This window comes from Chanos chanos, chromosome 3 (genome assembly GCF_902362185.1).
Source record: "Chanos chanos chromosome 3, fChaCha1.1, whole genome shotgun sequence".
Taxonomy (NCBI): Eukaryota; Metazoa; Chordata; class Actinopteri; order Gonorynchiformes; family Chanidae; genus Chanos; species Chanos chanos.
In genome coordinates this window covers 40,543,685-40,564,409 of record NC_044497.1, presented here as the reverse complement: position 1 = coordinate 40,564,409, position 20,725 = coordinate 40,543,685, and the positions used below count along the sequence as shown (strand labels likewise).

At 40.5% G+C, this 20,725-nt stretch overlaps 1 protein-coding gene across 3 annotated transcripts in view; it reads left to right on the top strand.

Annotated features, from left to right (window-relative positions):
* Positions 1-232: 232 nt before the first annotated feature.
* The window catches only part of pam (peptidylglycine alpha-amidating monooxygenase), a 41,123-nt gene continuing 20,630 nt past the window's right edge, over positions 233-20,725 (top strand). Inside the window, exons 1-11 of one of the 3 annotated variants that reach the window (XM_030770253.1) lie at positions 233-360; positions 5,913-6,524; positions 6,994-7,114; positions 9,969-10,026; positions 13,003-13,090; positions 14,343-14,434; positions 14,677-14,760; positions 16,225-16,273; positions 17,943-18,010; positions 18,190-18,270; positions 18,418-18,494. In XM_030770253.1, coding sequence (XP_030626113.1) covers positions 6,433-6,524; positions 6,994-7,114; positions 9,969-10,026; positions 13,003-13,090; positions 14,343-14,434; positions 14,677-14,760; positions 16,225-16,273; positions 17,943-18,010; positions 18,190-18,270; positions 18,418-18,494 — 810 coding nt within the window. In that variant the 5' untranslated portion in view covers positions 233-360; positions 5,913-6,432. Of the gene's footprint in view, positions 361-1,536; positions 1,631-5,912; positions 6,525-6,993; positions 7,115-9,968; positions 10,027-13,002; positions 13,091-14,342; positions 14,435-14,676; positions 14,761-16,224; positions 16,274-17,942; positions 18,011-18,189; positions 18,271-18,417; positions 18,495-20,725 lie in introns of those variants that run through there. The other 2 variants (XM_030770256.1, XM_030770254.1) reach the window with 2 other exon arrangements.

Here is a 20,725-nt window from a genome sequence, read left to right as displayed (position 1 = left end):
TTTTTTTTTTGGGTAAATTTCTTTAAACTATGTGGAACAAAATTAACAACGAAGGTATGTGTTGTGCATTACTTTTCATTAGTCACAAGAACCAAACATTTCCATGTTCAAGTATGTCCTTCTTGGCGAAGTGTTGCGCATGACGCATAGTTTACTGCCACCAAATAAAATTTATACGTGCAGTAGATCACGCTGAAACAAGTATGTCCAGCGTCATTGCTCGATATTCCATTTTCTGTAATCGATTCGTCTTCAACGATTACTTTGGTCTTGTCAATTGGGTTTAAGGGGTTGAATGTGAATCGTGAGAGTGGAAACTCGAGAGTTTCACTGACAGTAGACAACAGGATAAATAAAAAGGTGAAGTATTGTCATCACTAACCAATTCATATATATATATATATGGTTTTCAGACAAATTATTCTTGAATATTTGTAGAAAGATAACGAAAGTTAGATTGTGAACATTCGCGTTGTTAAGACACAAAGTTCACTCAACTCTCGGATTGGCGTTATTCCGGTTAGTTAGGTGCTAACTTAGATGCGCCAGTGCTTGATTTTTTCAGCTGTTGCATAGTTATTGGTTTTCAGCACACACTTGCCGTAGTTACTTTAGTCATTTTGTTGATTTGGCAATTTTTGTTGACCTTGATTCGGTCATTATAATTTCCTTTACTAGTCTGTTAGCGTTGTTGTGAAACACACAACAGTTAGAGACATATGTTAGTTATGCTATTTATGTAACCTGCTAGCCATGTAGCTATTTAGTTAGCTTGTTAACTGTTGATGTGTTCGTTCTCTTAACGGGATGTCGAGAGAATATAGTTGGCTACACTAGAAGTTTATCAAACATATATCTCCCGGGAATGGCTGCTGTCAAACTGGATCTGACTGTTTTCCTGCTTAATCTGTTTTATCAACACTGTCCACCAATAAGTCCATTGTAGCTCGGATAGATAGCGTAACGTCACTCTTTAGACACGTAAGGTAACAGTGTGTCTCTGGACGAAACTCTACTTTAGCACGATATTTTATTTGCAGGGTGCCACTTTTCTTTAGGCATATAAACCTAAATCAGCAGTGTTCGAGGTTTTTGACTGACACAGAAAAAACCGATTTAGTTATCGTGAAGGGGATGCACAACATTTCACCAGTGGTAGCTGCATTTCACAGATCCAAAATGTGATTTGTTTTATTATTCAGTTTAAATCTACAGGCCTGGACAAAACCCTGGTTATTTGTTTCTGTAATTAATGAACCCAGCTGTTAAGGCACATCAGAAAAGCTCTCAATCTTTATGATTGTAATAATGGAGCAAGCTACAGCCTCATGGTTGCTTCTGAATGAAAACGCTTGGCTGCTGGTGCACGCAACGGTTACCATAGTGTCTGTCTCTCAGAGTCTTGTATGCAATGATGATGTCAGTGAGCATGCTGTGCTGACACTCTGTGCCTCCTCTCTCTCTCTCTGTCTCTCTCTCTCTCTCTCTCTCTCTCGCTCTCTCTCCTGTTCGCGTTCAGTCTTTCTCTCCCTTATGAGTCAGTGGCAGCAACATCGTCTCTCTGTGTTTGCTTTTGGCTGCTAGCTCCCCTTCCTCATCACCATTCCACAGAGCCTAGTGTTACAAGCAGGTAAGCGATGTGCAGTGTAGTGGGGCTACGTTTCCTTTGGTTCACTGCTCTGTGTCTTTTTCAAACTGCTTTTACTCTCTGTTGGACTCTTTTGAGCTCTGTAACATCCATGTATTTCAGAGGTTTTGTGACATTAGCAGTATTTAAGAGGTGGCATATGTACTTTAGGACTGTTATATCCTCTGCTGTTCTGTAGTTTAAAAGACTGTTTAATCCTTTGTGTAGCTGCCTCACTGTCGATGAGTGTATCTGTATGTGATGGTTAACAGTGTGGGTTTATGGAGCAGAAACAGCAGTTGATTCAGTGTGGGGGTGTCCTAGGCAGACTCAGTGGTGTGTCTGATTGATGTTTGTAGTTACCAGGGATGTATAAAGGAGAGTGAGAGAAAGGATCAATAAAAATAGCTGTTATGATTCTCTGAGCCATTTTGTGTGTTTTTCCATTGATGATGACGAGACTGCTATATCATCGATAAAAATGTGAACAAACATCAAGAAATTCATTACTTTCTACTGCCATCTTGAGACTGTATTTGCTTGTCAGAGAATATAAGAAGGGCGAGTGTCCATAGGGAGAAATGTATCTTTATGAAAACCTGCACTCATATGAGTCATGTGAGCTTTTAAAGAATGAGATGTTATGTTATACTTGGCATTTGGCATCTGTTGTTTGGAATAGATGAGTTTTAATACCAGAACTACGTTGCCATTTCATAATGGACTATTTGTTGAAAACCTGAGTTGTTATCTCAGTATTTGCGCAGTGTTTGCATAAACAGAATAGCCTTAATAGCGGGGTGTATTTAATGGAGAAAATGATTTATTGCACTGTTTTATGTTTGAATGCGGTGATGGGGATTTAGGTATTGCTTTTGTATCATGTTCTCAAAAACACAAACATTTGTCTTGTTGTTTGATCTGGTTGATGCGTTGTCTTGGCTGGGTTTCATTATAATGACGCCACTCGTTATGCTGCAAACAAGACTAATGTGATTGAGAATAAGAGAGCTTCTGTTTTCATTATACATTTTTATAATAGTTGTATCACAGTGGTTGCTTTAACCTGTGTGCCCAACTAAGAACTGGCTCAAAAAACAGCGTTTGTATTGTTAGTGTAAACCCTGAACTATGTAGACCACTGCTGCAGAGAAGACATCTGTTCTGTCTTTTAAACACAGGCTGTGATAACTGTTTTTCCCCGCACAATTTCTGCCTCTTTTACACTTTTTATTTTATTTATTTAACTTTTCACACCATCTGTTGCATCTGTTTCCTCACTGTTGCTAAGATATTGTCAATTGAAAAAAGAAAAGGAAATTATCACTCTTCTCTTTGTTTAGCATTACTCCCATCTTCGGATAAAGAAATCGGAATGAGAGTATGACCACAATATCGGCAATTATGTGATAGACTCTCAGTCATTGTGACGTGTGACAGTTGAGTCTGAGCACGATCTGCACGTAGAACAGGAGGCGCGGGCACATTCCAGGATCGAAAATGTTCATTAGCTCAGTGAAACTGTTCATGTTGAAGTGTAATGTGACTCATACACGATGATTTATATAAAACTGTCAGAGATTTCATGGCTTTTACCAAAGGGCTTTAGTGAAACGTATGTTATGAAGATTTATCAGGAGAGATTGTGATCTTGATTCCTACCACTGCTGTGATGAGCATCAGTCTAGTTGTCTGTTTTACAGAATGTTTTGCAGTGCTTTTGACACCGGGTTGAATTTGGTGGCCTTAATTATGTTGTGTACCTATGGGATCACATGTGAGAAAATGTAGGGGTTTTTTTTCAGTGACTAAGAAAATATGGCACATGTAGCCATGAAGATATGCTGCCCTGATCAGTTAATATGGAAAATGCAGCCCTGATATGATTGAACAAGCAGGTGTAGTCTCTCTTATCTCGGTGTGCAGTATAACTGTGTGTTCCTCTGCATTGCCTCACCTCCAGTGGTGAAAAGCTCTCTTTGGCGTCGTGACATACTGAGGATCCCTGGCACTGCAGGTGCCACACCACCCCTAGGGTTGCCTGGCATCAAGGTGGCTTTGCCCCCTGATTCATTGTCTCTCTGTCTCTCTCTCTCTCTGTCTCTCTGTCTCTGTCTCTCTCTTTGACAAACCTGTTTTAACACATTGGATGTCTCCACACTGTAGACACATAGTACCATTAAAATGGGGTAATAATGTCTTATTTTATATGTAAAGCAAGAAATTATTTTTATACACCTAAGAATGTTGCAGTGTTTCTGCAGCTGTCCCTGTAAAGTGTGCCAGGATGGGCTTACGGTGGTTCTGGTATATACATTCCAACTGCTAGCCAACACCATTATCCAAAACAGACTAGAGTGATACAGTAACGCATCTGCTGTGCCAGCTATGAGTTATCTTCTCTTTTGGTTTTAAGATACTGCATCTGCACAATAATGAAAAGCCCTGAAATTTGTGGAAATATATCAGATCATTTCACTTGATTTGTGCAAGGTTGTACAACTAGGTTGGTTTCTAACTGAATATAATGAAAAAAGACCATGAAATATATTTAATACATTTTACTCCATTATTATTATTATTATTAATAATAATAACAATAATAATAATAATATTATTATTATTATTGTTATTATTATTATTATTATTGTTATTATTACATTTTAGGGGTAACTTTGTATTTTATAACAATTCAGTAATAGATTGATCTTATGAAGAAACATATGTGAGGAATGGAATGCTTGCCTTTAAGTAGCAAAGCCAGACAGGTTTTAAATGAAGTCTCCGTTATGTCTACTGGCTCATTCCTGCGGCACATGAAGAAACCGTTAGTTTCTTGAGTTGTGGGCTCTGACAGACTTTTGATTTATAACAGCACATTGTCAGTTGACTTCAAGACAAATTGCTAATGGTGTATTGGCTGGTAAGTGAACAGTAGAAATCTTTGCAAGGGGTTGTTGCTCTAAGTGCACTGTATGCATAGACTTTTAATCGTGTGTTGTGTGCCAGCAATATTTATTTATTTATTTTCTACTTTTTCTTTTTGTTGTGCATTTCTGTTATGTTGAAAGAAAATGGTGAAAGACAGGAGCAAAGAGCTTTTTCATGATCAGTCTGCCTCTGTTCTTTTCTCTCCATAACCAAAGTGGACCTGAGAGGAGTAGGCAGCTAGCTGGCTTTGTGTGAGTTTCTCACAGTGCATGTCAAGAGGATTATTCCAATAATCAGCGGTAGGCGGAAGGAGGTTAAGCCCATTTCTGACTGTCTGCCAGTCGCAGAACTAGTTGTTTTTCTCTGACGCTTTGCCTGGATTGGCCTCCTTTTTCTTTTGCCTGAGGCCAAATTTGTCACTGATATTGATAGGTTGGATTTCACCATAGTTTGATGGTGCAGTACAACGCTAGGATTATTTCTTTCTTTTGTTTTTTTTTTTTTTTAAAGTGACATCACTTCGTTGGCCTGGTAGATTTATTCAGTATCTTTACCAAAGTAATTTGCCCCATTTTGTTCCTATTGGACCACCAGACTTATGAATGCCATGTTAACGTAGCTTACATGGCAAACCAAGAAATCTCACTTTCAGGTCACCTGCCATGGAATCACAGCACCTTATAGCAACACACTGAAATGCGGACGATGAATTCATTCGACCTCAGCGAACAAGAGCGGACACGCATGCATATTTACTTGCGGAATGCATTTGTGTGGCAGTCTGTCTTTCTGAATCTTAGATTTTTACACTGTTTTAACGCTGGGCCTTCTCAACACCGTTGTGGTTGTCCCTTAAAAGTTGACACATTTGCCACGGTAGATTCTCTTGTGTGGACAGCCGTGTCAGGACCGCTGAACCTCCGCCTCACAATCACCGAGAGAAAAGCTGAGGCATCTGTGCTCTCTGGTTCTGATGGGAACTGCTGGGTAGGATTGTGATAGGAATCCTCTTTTCTGTGAGAAGGTCTTATTGGATTATTTTCAGACTACTCCTCTCTCTCTCTCTCCCTCTCTCCCTCCCTCTCTCTCTCTCTCTCCCTCTCTCCCTCCCTCTCTCTCTCATTCTCTCTGACATATGGGCTTTGTCATGTCACCAGGCTCAATTAGTGTGTGTTTGTTTCATGAATGGAAAGTAAACAGAGTGAGAAGAGGAAGGCTGGACGTGGGCTGGGTTCCTGCTTATGACGACTGTTGTGATGAGGAGCGATGTAGTGCTGTGTATAAGTGTTGGAAGCTTTTTCATCCTCTCTCTCTCTCTCTCTTTGTCTCTCCCCCTTTTCCTCTGCTTTTGCAGATTGTGACAGAAGCCTGATTTTGCATTTGTGATATGTGCCGCCCGGTGTGAAGAAGAGAAAGAAGCCGTCCATCTCCACCGGCTCCCTCCCTCCTTCCCTCTTTCCCGCTCGCTTGCTCTCTCTGTGTATAAAGGCAGTGGCCAGGCTTTGTGTCATTACATCTGGACAGCCCTCGTCGGGCTCGAGTGTCAAAAGGGCCAGCGGAGAAGCCAACACTGTCGCAGGCTCTTCTAAGCAGAGTGAGTAAGTGATCTGAGGGAAGAGGGGGAGGGGGAGAGAGCGAGAGAGGGCAGTCCGGGCCTCTGTTGCGCTGTTTGGGGGAAGACGAAGAAGAAGAAGAAGAAGAGGAAGATAAAAAAAAAAGGAGGAGTGAGTAAATCAAAAGAAGCGTTGGAGCGGTATATGAGCGATTGATGCTGTGTGCGGTGTTGGGCCCAGCTAATTGTCGGGTCTACTGCTGATCAGCTCTGCCCTGTTCATCGCCCTGTACTGATCAGGTCGTACCTCTCAGCAGCAGACATGAACGCGCTGGTGTGCAGCGTGCTCGCCCTCGCGATCATCTGTCAAAGCCATAGCCACAGTGTCAGAAGCCCTCTGGACACTTTCAAAAGGTAGGAAAAGGAAAAGAAAAAATGTGTGGGTGATCTTGTGTGTATTTTGTAGAGCATGAGCTGGTTTAAGTTGAAAGTGTTTTACTTCAGCTGTTGTCATGCCATGTTTTTGGCTTCTTAACCATTGTGGTTGAACAAAAATAAATTCTTTATCTGATGAACAAGTTTAACCATTTTGCTGGTAAATGAGCTATTTGGGTATTTGAGAGCCTGATATGATTTATGATTAGATGTATTGTGTAGACAACTTTAGTTTCTTATGATCTAAATGGTTTGCTTGAAGTGTTGTTCTGGGGTGTAGTAGTAGATGATGTTTACATATGTCATACCCTACATACCCTGTCATAAACCTGCATGTGTGCCAGATACAAATATGTTATGCCAAGTACATAGTAACTGCCATGCAGTTACAGATTACAGTTTGCTTTATGGTTTTCTTGAATGCTCTTCTTGTTGTGCTCTTGGGCAGGTATCAGGAAAGTGCCTGGTCTGACCCAAATGACTGCTCCTCGTCCAGGCAGCCTTTCTCTCTGTCCAACCCCTACAATTTCTCTGTGGACCTCCGGATGCCTGGGGTCACCCCAAAAGTGGTAAGTGTTCTTTTGACCCTCATCAACGGGAAGAACATTAGTGTGGCAAGTCTGCATTTTCTCGATCTGGGACCTTAGTGCTTTGGTCCGGGCAGTATATACTAGCATTAACAAATTGCAGTGCGTACTGTTTGAGGAGGATCTTAGGACACAACACAATTATGACTAATCGTGAAGTTGAAGGAATTCATCAGAAGAGACTTGGATTTAGAAATGTATGAAGTTGATTATTTTATTATTCTAAGTGTATTAGAATACTTTCAATTACAGTTTTGGAAGATATTACAAAAAATCCTTCACGGGTCAGGCAGAGGTGGGAAAGTATATCACTAGCTGCAGAGTTAAGCAATATTTCACATGTCTGGGACAATTTTCACTATGAAGAAAAATTAAGAGAATAGTCTTAACCTGCTTCCCATCAACAATCTCTAATTAAGCAATACCTATACCTGTTGTGAATCAGTTACATTCTTGATACTTCATTATGAACACTCACAACTCCCATACCTTTGGAAAGTGATGCCTTACACACCTACATCACTTTGTCCCATTCAGTGATTCCCGTTGTCACCTAACTCAGGGCTCTTATTCTTGCATATCTATCCCCAATAACAACAACAACAACGACACCAGTGATTGCGAAGATGTGCTCATGCTGAAAATTTCAGAAAAAAAAGACACAAGAACTCTTCTTTCCCCCATACTCACATACACACACCTGTGTACTGCATTACAAGCTACACTCTCTGTAGTGGTTGCTTTCTGCTGGAAGCTGTAATACCCATAAGTGTCAGTGCTCTTTTACTACAATGGACATGCTGATGTACAAGGCAAGGTCTTTGTCAATAAGCCTGTTTCCTGTGTAGCAAACACTCAGTTTGAGGTCGGTGCTTGACGTGATCTTGTGGAGTATTTCTGGACAACTTTGGTTCAGATTGAATAAAATCCCTCCGAGACATTTCCCCAAAAACTGGTCTGAAATGTTTTGTCCCAGCTGAGGGACAAATGTGGAGCTCAGGATTGCTATTGAAGCCGTAGCTGGTTTCTCCTCGGAGAATGCTGCTGAGGGCTGGGGAGGATTTGCTAGCGTGGTTGTGTACTCACGATCGATCCCTCTGTAATGCACTCATTAAAGCTTGACTGGATGCTGTGGATGAAGCTAATTGCCCTCGTGGCTGGCTTTGGAGCAGCATATTGTCGGCGAGGAAAAACAGTGTGCAGCTGGACCTCTTCTCCTAGCCCCAAGGAAATGAGGAGATCTGTGGAAGCTAATGAAGACGAAATGCTGCTTTCTCCGCGAGTCATGTAAAGGAGGGAGAGCTGTTGCTATTATTATTCTGAGCGCAGGTCTGTGAGTCATCGGTGGGTGATTCATCGCTGCCAGTTGATAACTGGGTGGGTAGATGGAGGGCAGGATTATCTGTACGTAACATCATGGAGAGACAACAGAGACTTGGGTTAGACAGTGGTCTGATAGAGCTTTGCAGAGGTATTGATCAGCATTGGAAGAGGAGATGACCTTTCTTCAGTACTTGAGAAATAACCGAAGCTGTTTGCTTGCCATAGTCTTTTTCATCAACCTAAGGGCTGGGTCTTCTATGTGTGACTTAGGTTTAAGTCAAAGTGGACAGGGGCAGAAGTGACGGATGGAGAATAAAATGAACAGTCCAGTGAGCCCTGCTCATTTGTCTTCTCTAAGGGCTATCTCGACCTGTATTCCCTCCCTCAGTGTTAGTTCAACTGATGCTCCATGATTACCTGATGTGGTGAAGTTTTAGGGTCTAGATACTTGACCAAAAGTCATCCGTTTTACAGAATTTGCTAGTCTGTTCTCTTTAGTTTATGTACTTCTGTCAGAACCGAGTGGAAAAAAATCAGCCCCCTTGACTTATTGGTTAAATCGTCGCAGGAAAAGTCAGAGTGACATATGACGCAGCTGTATTGAGGCATTTCAGTGAGAACGATTTCCTATCATATTCATTACAAGCTTAATGGCTGTTTCGTGGAGAGCACTGTTTTCGTAGAGAGCACTGTTTTCACACCTCTATTTCTCCTACCAGACATCAACCCTGCACGTACACAGTGAATTTTTCTCTTTTTTTCCAAGTAACAATGTTAGCAGAGCAGAAAAGGCTATTTTAAGAACTGAACTTGACATGAGAGAGAGAGAGAGAGAGAGAGAGAGAGAGAGAGAGATATCTTGTGTGGAAACTGACTACAAGCTCAATATGGTCTGTATTGTTTTATGCAAGGTTGGCAGGTGAGAGTGTTTATTTAAATGTGTTGGGTCCTGTTTTAAAGCACAGTGATTGAAGTTTGACTTTGGATCAGTGAGGTTGTTCGATACTGACTGCTGTTTTACTGGTTGAATAAGACATGCGCTATGTGCATTAGGGACACTGGCAGACTCATGACAATAGCGGCTGGGTGGAGGCTGCTGTGCTGTATGAGTCATAGAAGGATGTATTCAGAGACATGAAATATTGTATTGATCTTAATTGACAAAAATAGTAATAAAACTGTTGTTTACAAAATTGTCTGTGTTGTTTTGCGTTTGTGTTTTCGTGTAGGATAAGGCTTCACATACCATATTAAAGGATATTTAAAATTATACCTACAATGCCACATAAAATAAATAATTCAATACCAGAAAGTCTCTTAAACATTCTTAAACGATTCTTAAATTAATTCATGTAAAAATATATGCATGTATTTTATGTCATATATAATATCTTGTATTGTATATATTAATATCAGTGTATACCCTATACTGAATGTACAGTTTGTAGGGTGATTTACCCAGGGCAAAGCTAGTATGTGGTATGAGTCAGTGGTGTTTTGTTTGTTGTTACAGTCAGATACCTACTTCTGTGTGGCTGTTCCTGTGCCCATGCAGAGGGAGGCCTACATAGGTGAGTGTAAAAACATTTGAGAGTACATTTTAACGTACGTTCATTTTTAACTGTGTCCACAAACATTGATGTCTGGAAGGAATGTGCAAGATCCTGTTGTATTGGTACTTACATTTTTTCTTTTTTTGAAAGGTGTAAATGATTTGTACTAACTGCATTATTTTATTTGAGGTTAGTAAACATTTTGAGGAATGCTAAGGCAGGTAACTTCAGTTAGTCTGGGATTATTTTTCTCTCTGAGCATTTAATCTCATTAGAACACTGTTGATAAAAAAAAGAAGGATTCTGTAATACTACCATAATCTCCTTCATGGTATTATCCACTCATCGCAGATTTCCAATGTAAGGTCTCTTTTGCTAGTTTTAGCATGCATCTGTGCGTGTTTGTCCCATGTACATCTTTTCACAATTGCAAGGTTTTATTGAAATCTCTGCATCCACCAGTAATTCCTCTCCACTAATAAAGAGAGACCCACAGAAGAGATGCAATGTTTGACTAGTGGGAGAACTGTGAAATTGCTTTCCCTGTCAGCCACATTCCTTCTCATAACGCCATTGGAAACTGCAAGAAACTGCCTCCCATTCCATGAAATCCTATTGCACAGACTCTTGGACAAAAGTCAAGGGAATCTTTGCAAGACACTGCAATGCTGTAGCCATAAATATAAGGTTTTGCCACTAGATTTCTATTGTTTTAGCAGTGTTTCATGTCAGTAGAATGGCAGCTTTTTTCTGCCAATGTCAGCGGACTTTTCACCAGTGCAGTTTTGTGGAAAGGGACGCTTAAGAGCATAAGATCTAATATGACAAGATGAGTATGTCTACACATCTTATTAAGTTTGGACTGTGTAAAAAAAAAGAAAAGAAAGAAAGAAAGAAAAAAAGATCTAAAGCCACTGTTTGTATGCATGCCTACTGAACAGTTCCTTGTAGTTAGTTATTTTGGAGGGTGTTCCACAGTCTTCAGCAAAACCTGAAGTCATTAATCTTACTGATATTGTAATAATCCTAAACTGCTACTAATGATATGAGTAACACTTTTTTGTGTTGTTTACTGGTCGGTGACATGAAGAACACTTATCGCATACACTTGCAAAGATCTTGTTACCTGTAACATGGGACTATATTGGAATATTGTGGCAGGACATTAATGTGTACATGCCTATCAACATTAGTTCTGTGACATCGTTCAGATACAGTCAGTATACTGCACTCTCAGTCTTAGCATCTGAATATGGACAATATTATTATCTTCACCTGACATAGAATACATATGAAAGAGACATCCTTGTCCAAACTGAGTCAGCGATTTTCTTTCACTGTAATGTATACAAATCCTTTTGTGGTGGTCTGGCAAAGATGAAAGCTGTACGGTATAAGCCAATCAAAGCACAGGAACTACACATAAGCTCAAGAGACAGCTTACCTGTGAAATAAGTTCTCGATTATTTTCAGACACATGGCTTGCTTTGAAAGCAGAGATTTACCTCTCACATTTTCAAAGCAATTAATGTTCATGCACTCCGGGAGAAGGCTAAGCACCCTTTTGAAGGATATTGTAACTTGCAGGCACTAGGCGTATTGCGATTAAGTTCTGCCAGTTACTTACAAGGGATTACGTAGACAGTGCCAATGGCTATGTTTTATTTATGTTTTGCATGCATGAATAATTTAGTTTCACCGTTGTTAAAAAAAAAAAGACAATTTTTTGAGAGCCTTATGTTTACTTAAGTATATTTTTAGACTGTGCGTGCCCAGAGCATGTTTGTTTTAACATTATAGAATATGGAAATTAAGCTTTAAACTGCTTTTGATGTTTTGTAATATAGTATCACTCAAGAAATAGTCTTAAGAAACTTTTTTTTCATGGAACAGCACCTTAAATTTTGGCTGTGTTTCAGATTATATGGGAGTGAATGCAGACATGTGTCGCAATGCTCAGTCAGAATCTCTTCACACACACGTCAGCCCACCCTAATGCTACTAGCTGAGGTGACTAAAGGCAGTATTTGAGATTAGCAGGCAGAAGCAGTGAGCCACATGGATGACTTTAGGCTATTGGGGGCTGTTGTGTTTGTGGAGCTTTAGACAGGTTATGTCCTCTCATTCACTCCTTCAGAGAGGGTCTAAATGCCACTCTTAGCCATGACTAATGCTGACACATTTCTTCTGTGACTGTAGGGATGATTCCTCTCACAGTGAATGTGAGGATGCAGCGATGATTGTGAAATTGACCATTCACATTTGCTCTGAGAGCTTACGTAGAAAAGAGCATACAATGTTAGGGACTAAAGAATGATCTGGAAGCGGAATCTCACTCTAAAGCCTCTGTCAACAGAAGACTGGATTTTTACAAGGATTCCATTTTCCAGTTTTATATGAATGTAGTCCCCAGATGAGTGGGTGGCAGTGTTTTTATTGAACTGGAGCTGCTTTGGTGTAGTTCCCACACTTTAATTTTTAGCTGTGTCGAGTTTGTCCACCCACAATCATCTTCGCCTCATCCATTATTCATCACCTCATTAGGGAGACAGAGAGAGAGTGAGAACCTATTTTGGAGCTGTCAATCATGTTCATATGGAGAGTGAGTGCATTGATCCTTTTTGTGTGATGGTTTTATCCTCAGTGCCTGCAGTGCTGCTTGCTGTTCTGTTCCCCCTACTGAAGTGTTTCTCTTACTTTGGCCTTTTATTTATTTTGTTCCACTGTCATGTATATGTTGTGTATTTACCACACATGTCCAGTGGACTGCAGAAATACATGCCTGTTTTTATGTTTGACATTTGTCTGAGACCAGGGCATTTTGTGTAAGAACAGCTGTGAATCCTAAAAAATGTCAAACTGCTCTGTCCAATTTTTGTTTCTCTCCAAAACAACATAAGCTGTAAATCAGGCTTAAATGGGATGAGAATAAACTGAGCGCTGATGGTTTAGCACTGAGGTAACTGGATTTTAATTGGGTTTTTCTCTCCCCAGTGGACTTCGTGCCACATGCCAGTATGGACACTGCTCACCACATGCTCTTATTTGGCTGCACAATTCCCTTTTCCACCAAAGGCTACTGGTGAGTTACCCACGCTCTTTCAATCCTCTACTAAAACATGAAACATGAAGAATGCCTCTTTTTGCAGAAGTGTTTTAACAGGTGTCCTGTTGTTTCATATCTATAGGACACCTAAACCTGCCTAAATGTATAGAATAACATAAAGGCTATCGCTTTAGAGTATGAGAACAGACTGGACCTAAGTGTAGGACATTAAGGTACAGAGTGAAAACACAATTTGATGGGGTCTCACACCAAGTGTTTGTGTTGTATCATTGAGACGGTCTATTGGACTACTTGCATTTGTCCTTGTACTGTGTAAGTGAGGCAGCTAATGTGTGGGTTTTTATTGAATTCTATTCGTGTGTGTGTGTGAGAGAGAGAGAAGAGGGAGCAAGCAAGCAAATGCCTGAGACACTCGCTAATAAACTTGGGGTTGCCATAGCAACCACCACCACCTCGACAACAGGGCTTCTCAGCGCTGACCCAAGGTGGGGGAGGGAGAAGATAACTTCCCCTCTTCTCATCCTCTCCTCTTTCTGGGCTGTGTGATAAGAAACCTAAAGAACACTGAAGACGAATGGAGACAGTTCTTGCTCAATAACATTCATATCAAAACAGAACAGTTCTGTGGGCTATGACTGATAATGTCTTATTATCATGCATTGAAATCAGCCCATCTTTAGAAAATGAGTATATGTGAAGTAAGAGTGTTAAAAATATTTCATTGTTAAAAATTCAGCGCTTGGTAGATTCAGTTACAATGTTCAATTTTATGGTAGTCTACCCCAGACTTTTGTCAATCTTTCCTCTATTTCACTGAAAAATGAATTTTGTGTCAGTGGATTTTGCATTCGCAGCTTGACAGCACCTCTTACATTCTGAGCTGCCTGTGAAGCATCATGTATCCAAAAAAACAAACAAACCAAAAAAAAAACCCAACCCGATCTGGAGGCTCAGCAGGGGGTGAAAAAATAGGCCATACCATGTGACTTCCAATCACACATACTAAACAGCACATCCACGTGAACAGCTCTTAAAAAACCTCAGGCTTACACGTCTGTCACTGGGCATGTTTTGGAGTACTGAGACTGTAGGGCAATGCCATGATGAATGTTGTAGGGTTTATATGACAGTGTGTGATCTGGCCAGGAGAGAGTCTGTCTGCAAAGCAAAAAGGATCTGACTTAATACGGTGACACAGACTGAAATCCTGAGAGATTGTGTGGTTATATTACGTTTTGTATTGCATTGTGTGATTTTTGTTATATAGGGACTGTGGAAGTGAGCAGGGAACCTGTGAGGATGAGGCCAAGATTATGTATGCCTGGGCCAGAAATGCTCCACCCACCAAGTTACCCCAAGGTATCCCCCCCCGCCCCCTCTCTCACACTCCCACTTTCCTCCTCTCTCTTCTCCTCACTCCCTTCAGAAGAGAGAGATCACTCTTAATCCATGATTTAGTCTGCTCAATTGTAATTGGTCTCCAATGAGACTCCAATCAGCTCATCTACAAAAAGCTCTAGTGTCTGTAATTGGTTCCTCATCTTCTAATTTCTTTCTCTCTCTCTCTCCCTCCCCCCTCCTTTTTCACTTCTTTCCATTAGATGTTGGCTTTAAAGTTGGTGGTGATACAGGAATTACCCACTTTGTGCTGCAAATTCACTATGGTGATGTCACTAATTTTAGAGGTAAGTAGCATTCACAGTCCATTATAATGGTTAAACTGTACAGATATCACTGTACAGATATCACACTAATTATGAGGTTCAGCAGTCACTATGCTGAACATCATAATTAAGAATGATGGATATTGGATGACAATTGCTTTTGTTACCCAAAGAAACATGCAAGGTCCCTTAAAGAAATATTGTAAATATGAAACGTCGCATCTGTGCAGGCATCTTTAACACTCTTACATAAGCTTCTTAGAGCCTTCTGGAACTGCTGAAGTGGTGGAGAAAACCTCTTTGGCTGGGTTCATGGATCCATTTTAGTATGCATAGTCAGTTAACCGTCATCTGCATACACAGGATTGGATACGTGTGTTCCCTACTCAATCAGTTAGCACAATTGTTGATTTGGCGGGACAGGCCTCGCGCTCAGTTAGTTGAGCTGCATTGTAAAGGCAGCATGCAAATTCACAATGTCATTGACTGATTACAGGGACAATGATGTGGTCTGTGTACACTCTCCTTGCCAGCATCCATTAGACAAATAAATGGAGAGGCAAAGCTGTTTTAAATAGACTGATGACGTCGATGACATCTGTTTTGCAAAATGACTGTATTTGCATTTATTGAATTGGATTGAATTGAGTTGAATTAATTGTATTCATCATGCTTAGTCTAATTATAAGGAATGGTTTTTGACAGAAATTTTATTTGAAATATGTGAAATTGTATGTTACTTGTTGTTACTATAATGTCACATTACAGCGCTGTGAGGTGCTAACAGAAGAGGCGCTGAAGCTCTGACTCTTATTTAAATCTCCAGAATTTTCCTTTTTCCAGCTCTTTACTGTCACTACATAGTTTCCGTATTCTAATATTTTGTCCTAAGCCCTCAGCTGGTCCGATAATAGCTGTCAGACTGTGAGAGAACCCGTAGGTTTGGAGAGAAGTGGTGAGGAATTAGGCAAACATCCCATTGTTGGGGGCTAGCAGGTGCATAAGAAAATGATGCGTGGGTTTGAACTTCGGTGTCCCTGGGCTGTGTTATTGCTCAAAGAGCTTTTGCTTTATTACTTAAACAGAGAGCTTAGGAGAATCTCACAGTCTATTGATGTGGAGCCCAAAGGGTTGTGCTGCCCCGATATCTTCTACACTCTCTCCTTTCAAAAGCTAGGCCCTCTGCATAATGCACTGAAATACCAAGGGTATTCTTGGCTGCCTCTCAGGGCCAAAACTATTGAACTATTGACCCAATATTTTCTCTACCCGGTGCCTGCCTTTAGCATAAAAGCCCTCATGATTTTTAGCCTTTTTTTGCTTGGTATTTTTTTTTCTTTGTGTTTATATTGTTGGATTCAGTGAATGTGTATGGTGTACATACTGCCCTCTTCCTCATTTTCTTTGTTTTTCATGTTTGGTGTGTGAAATGAACCAAAGTAAATGTGTGCTGAACTCTGAATGCTGCCCCACTGTTCTTTTTAGATCACCATAGAGACTGCTCAGGACTTACTTTAAGAATGACTTCCAAACCGTGAGTATCTCATGACTTTTTCTGTCTGTCCAACACCATCACATTCTAAATACGGTTTGCTTTAGCACTCTTGGATATGAAAGTGCTCAGAAGCATGCCTAATTTCAGACAGCAGTGACGTGAAAAAGAAGTACCAGAGAGAAATCTGCTATTGAGTGCCATAATTCTGCATTACTCTGATCTTTACTGAGCCATTCATAGCTTACAGTATTGGGAGGAAATCATTGATGTACTCAGCTGGTGTAATGGGTCAATTTTGCTCCCGTGAAGAAAGAACAAAGAAAATCATGCCTTTGTGGAATGTATTAGATTACAAAAATAGAGTTAGCTGACACAGATAATTGGCTAACTAAGCAAAATCTTGAGTGTGGCTGAAAAGGGGACCTCATATAATATCCACTACCATGCCCAGAATTCCTAGCTCCCCCACTGTATGTAGATCTTTTCATTAGAAAAAAACAGGCCAGCTTTTCTGCTGTGTTTGCTTCAGATTTGCTCTTTTTGGTCTGTTGGACATGTACAGGGTAATTGGGCACTGAAGGAGCTTAATGAATTTCTGAGTTAGATTAATTTAAATCGTCGCTGGATTTTCCCCTCACTCATTCCGTGTTTGTTTTGAGTGAAAGCATCAATTAGATCTGCCGGGGTGGGGGTTGGCGGGGGGGGGGGGGGGGGGGGGGGGGGGTGCCTTGTCAAACAGTGTGCATAGCTTAATTATAACTTCAGAAATGTAGCATTTACCTGCTGTGCCTGTAATGCTCTAACCTCATTAGTAGAATGTATCTTACTGCATTAAATGAAGTCTTGACTGCCAGTGAGAAGTCATTCACGAGTGTAATGGTGATAGCATTGAATGAATTAACCAGATCAAATAATGTCAAATCCCGTCAGGTCTGTTGTATAAATGTATTTTCATTATTTGGCGGAGGAGACCTATGCCATTGTGCTCTGTAATTGATACATAGTGATGTGGAGAGCACAGTCAGAGTAAAACGACATTATTGTAACGGGTCATTGATCTGAGTTAAACGTGATGTGGGAGATGTCGTCTCAGCGTTGTCGTGAGTGATGGAATGAGACTGCTGATTGATGCTAGTGCTGCTAATGTTTTGTGTTGTGCTTTATATCCCAGTTCATATCTACATATCTATCCTGTTCACTCACATGAATACAGCCTTTATTTAACAACTGATAGAGGCAGAGAGAGGGACAAAAACTGAGTGAAATGGATCTATAACAGAAATACATCAGGGGGATGTTTCTGCACACTACTTATTCCATGGTTTTGTTCTCACTCTCTTTTTTTTTTTCCTGCACCTGACACTTATGAACCACAAATGCTTTAGTCAGGGTTCAAATAATATTTACTGCATTTTCCTTGCATCACAGAAAACAAGGTTAACATCTGAGAATAATCTGCATTAGAAGAAAATGTCACCCTGAAAGTTGTTTTGATGGGAAATTATGTGTGTAATGGATAATCTTATCAATGTCTCTCATTGTGTGAGAGTTAGAATGATAACTAATTGTTGCCCTTATATCAAATTGACACCAGACTCCTTACACCTCACACAGTACTTTGTCACATCTCAAGCACTAGGAGCTCAATGAACTGGAACATTCTCTGCAGTTCATTTCTGACTGTGTTTGTTCTGTGTGTCCTCTACAGACAGCCCTTTATTGCTGGCATGTATCTGATGATGTCCATGAACACTGTCATTCCACCAGGAAAGAAAGGTAAAGAAAGGAGGACCCACCACTGAGCCCTGATGACACTCATTTTCTCTGTCTGTGCAACCCACGGGAGACAGGAGTGCATCTTTTCCAAGAAGGATTGTTCCATCATGTGAAACATCCAGTGCATATTTCATTACAGTTATTGTGTTTTTTTTTTTTGGTCTGTGTTTTGTTCACAGTTGTTAATGCAGACATTTCATGTACTTACTCGTCATACCCAATGCACCCTTTTGCCTTCAGGACCCACACGCACCGACTCGGTAAGTTTTGTTTTTGAGGAACGATTCCACAAAGGTTTATTTCTTTGTATAATCTGTGTTAGAATTTGCCCCAACACTCCAGTGATAACAGCAGTATTTCATAGGTCTGAAGCTTTCTTACCAGGTTTTTCTGTGTTCTTTTCACAGGTAAAGTTGTCAGTGGTTACAGGGTTCGAAATGGACAATGGACGTTGATTGGGCGGCAGTCCCCGCAGTTACCACAGGTATTTTCCCTGTTTTCAATATTAATCGATTTCAGTATTCATCGCGAATATCTACGGCTAATATCTACATTATTGTGGTGTTACATCCCCAAACCCTCCTCTCATTTAATGCTTGTAAGAATTAACACATTTATTTTGCTTGAGAAATAAGTCTTGAGATTATTGGACATATTTCGACAAACCCTTCATTCATTCAGTTCCAGTTCAACACTGTATCACAGTCTTGTAGAAAGTCGCAGCTTAGTGGCGTATTTAACTTGTAAGAGCATCAGACAGATTATAAACCCAACCAAACCTTTTGTCCTACTCAGTTTGTGCCATCACATCAATGGGAGCTTAATGATCCGAAGCCCTCTTTGAGTTCAGCCACAGTGCAGGGAGGAATGAATCATCATTGTCAGACATAACACTTACTGGGCTAATATCGGCAACTGGAGAGCGATTGCTAATATTGCCAGTTCATCAGTTTGACAGGGTGCTTGCGGTGTAGATAGAGACTTTGTCCACTGTTAGGAGCGAACAGAATGAATAGACAGCTGATCTATTCTGGTAATTCGTGACTCTTGTAGTGTTTCATTTTGGGTATGTCCCGTTCACCTTTGTCTATTGTGGATGGATTTTGAGTTCAAAGTATACTTTCTCTGACAGACAGCTTGCCATTTAGGATTTGGACAGGACGAAGCGAGTGCTTGTCTGTGTTCAGATCTCTTACATTTACTATATGAACTGCAACAAAAAAATTTTACTCCCAAAAAAGATTTACTCCCTGAAATAATAAACATAAATTCCAGGACAAACATTTTTACTGCTGGCTCCAGAACAAGGTGTCGAGTGTTACTTGTACAGTGTCCTGCCACTGAAGTTTGAATGGAGCCCAGATGAGGCTTATGGGTTAAGTTAGGCTGACACTCATCAGCTCTTCAGCTCCAGACCCTCAAATGAATAGCACTCTTCCCATACAGGGAAGCTAGATTACAGTATTGCAATTTTATTTCATAGCACAATGACAGTGCCTCATCAAATAGCATGAAAGCGGCATGAAGTAACTCTAACTCATTTGCCCTGAAGATACGAGTCCCTCAAACACTTAACTGCAGATCTGCAGAAACACAAATGGTTTTGCTGTTGGAGACTGCTGTTGTCTGCTAAGTTCTGGCACGGACAACTAGAAAATTCAAGTCAATGTGATCAATATTTGTTGAAAAACAGTCTCAGCTCGTATATAGTGGGACAGTCTGTTTACAGATATTGAGCTTCACTCCTAATAATTATAGCTGGAGGTATTACAAAACAATTATTTATTTTATTTGTTTGTGTGTGTGTGTGTGTGTGTGTGTGTGTGTGTGTGAGTGTGCACTGCGCCTATAGTGCATCTGTAAACCAAGTCATACAAAAAGCAAGAGTGAGGAGAAGTGGCAAAAAAAGGCTTGGATTAAAATAGCTTTTTTCTGTGCCTTTGGGCCCCTGCCCGGTCCTCAGTGACGTTAATTCTGTCTCGGTCGTGTCCTCTCAGTCCGACTTATGCATCTTAATGGCCACTCTCTGTGCCCTGCACGTGGCCCCAGCGCCCTTGAGTCCATCTCTTAAAAATTCCTGCTCAAAATTCCTGCTGACATCTTGTCAGTAGATCAACTTCTCCCATACTGGAAGTAGCCTCAGTCAAAACACTGTGTACAGAACACACACCTCACCTTGTAGTGCTATTTACACAATGCTTATTCACACAATACTGACTGGCTCCTAAAAAGTAACCAGGACATATTTGAAATGGAGACCCAGCTCATACATTATAATATTGACATAAAGATTTATCTCAAATAGGTAGACAAATCCACAGTTTTTCTTTATATCTCTCATGAGCTGTAGAAAATAAGTACGAGCAGTTTGGGTCAATTATCCTAGCATTTTATTTGGACAGCGTAGCGGAGAGACTAGTAAAAATGTGTTGCACCTTGGCGAGCTGAGCACTACTGCAGTCAAAAACAGCTTGACCCATGATAAAATATTACCATACCATGATCAGTGTTGTTAATTCTGCCTTCAGTGTTTTTTATCAAAGGAATGAGTCACTGCTTTTAACGAATACTGATGAGGCTTGTTTTTGTTTGATGAGCCTGTTGGGTTTGTTTGTTTGCTGTTGTGAAACTGTACCTTTGGTCCAGTCAAACGACACTCCCGCTCATGTTTTCTCAATGTTTAGTGTGCAGTACATGTTCCTTTTACTGCAGAAT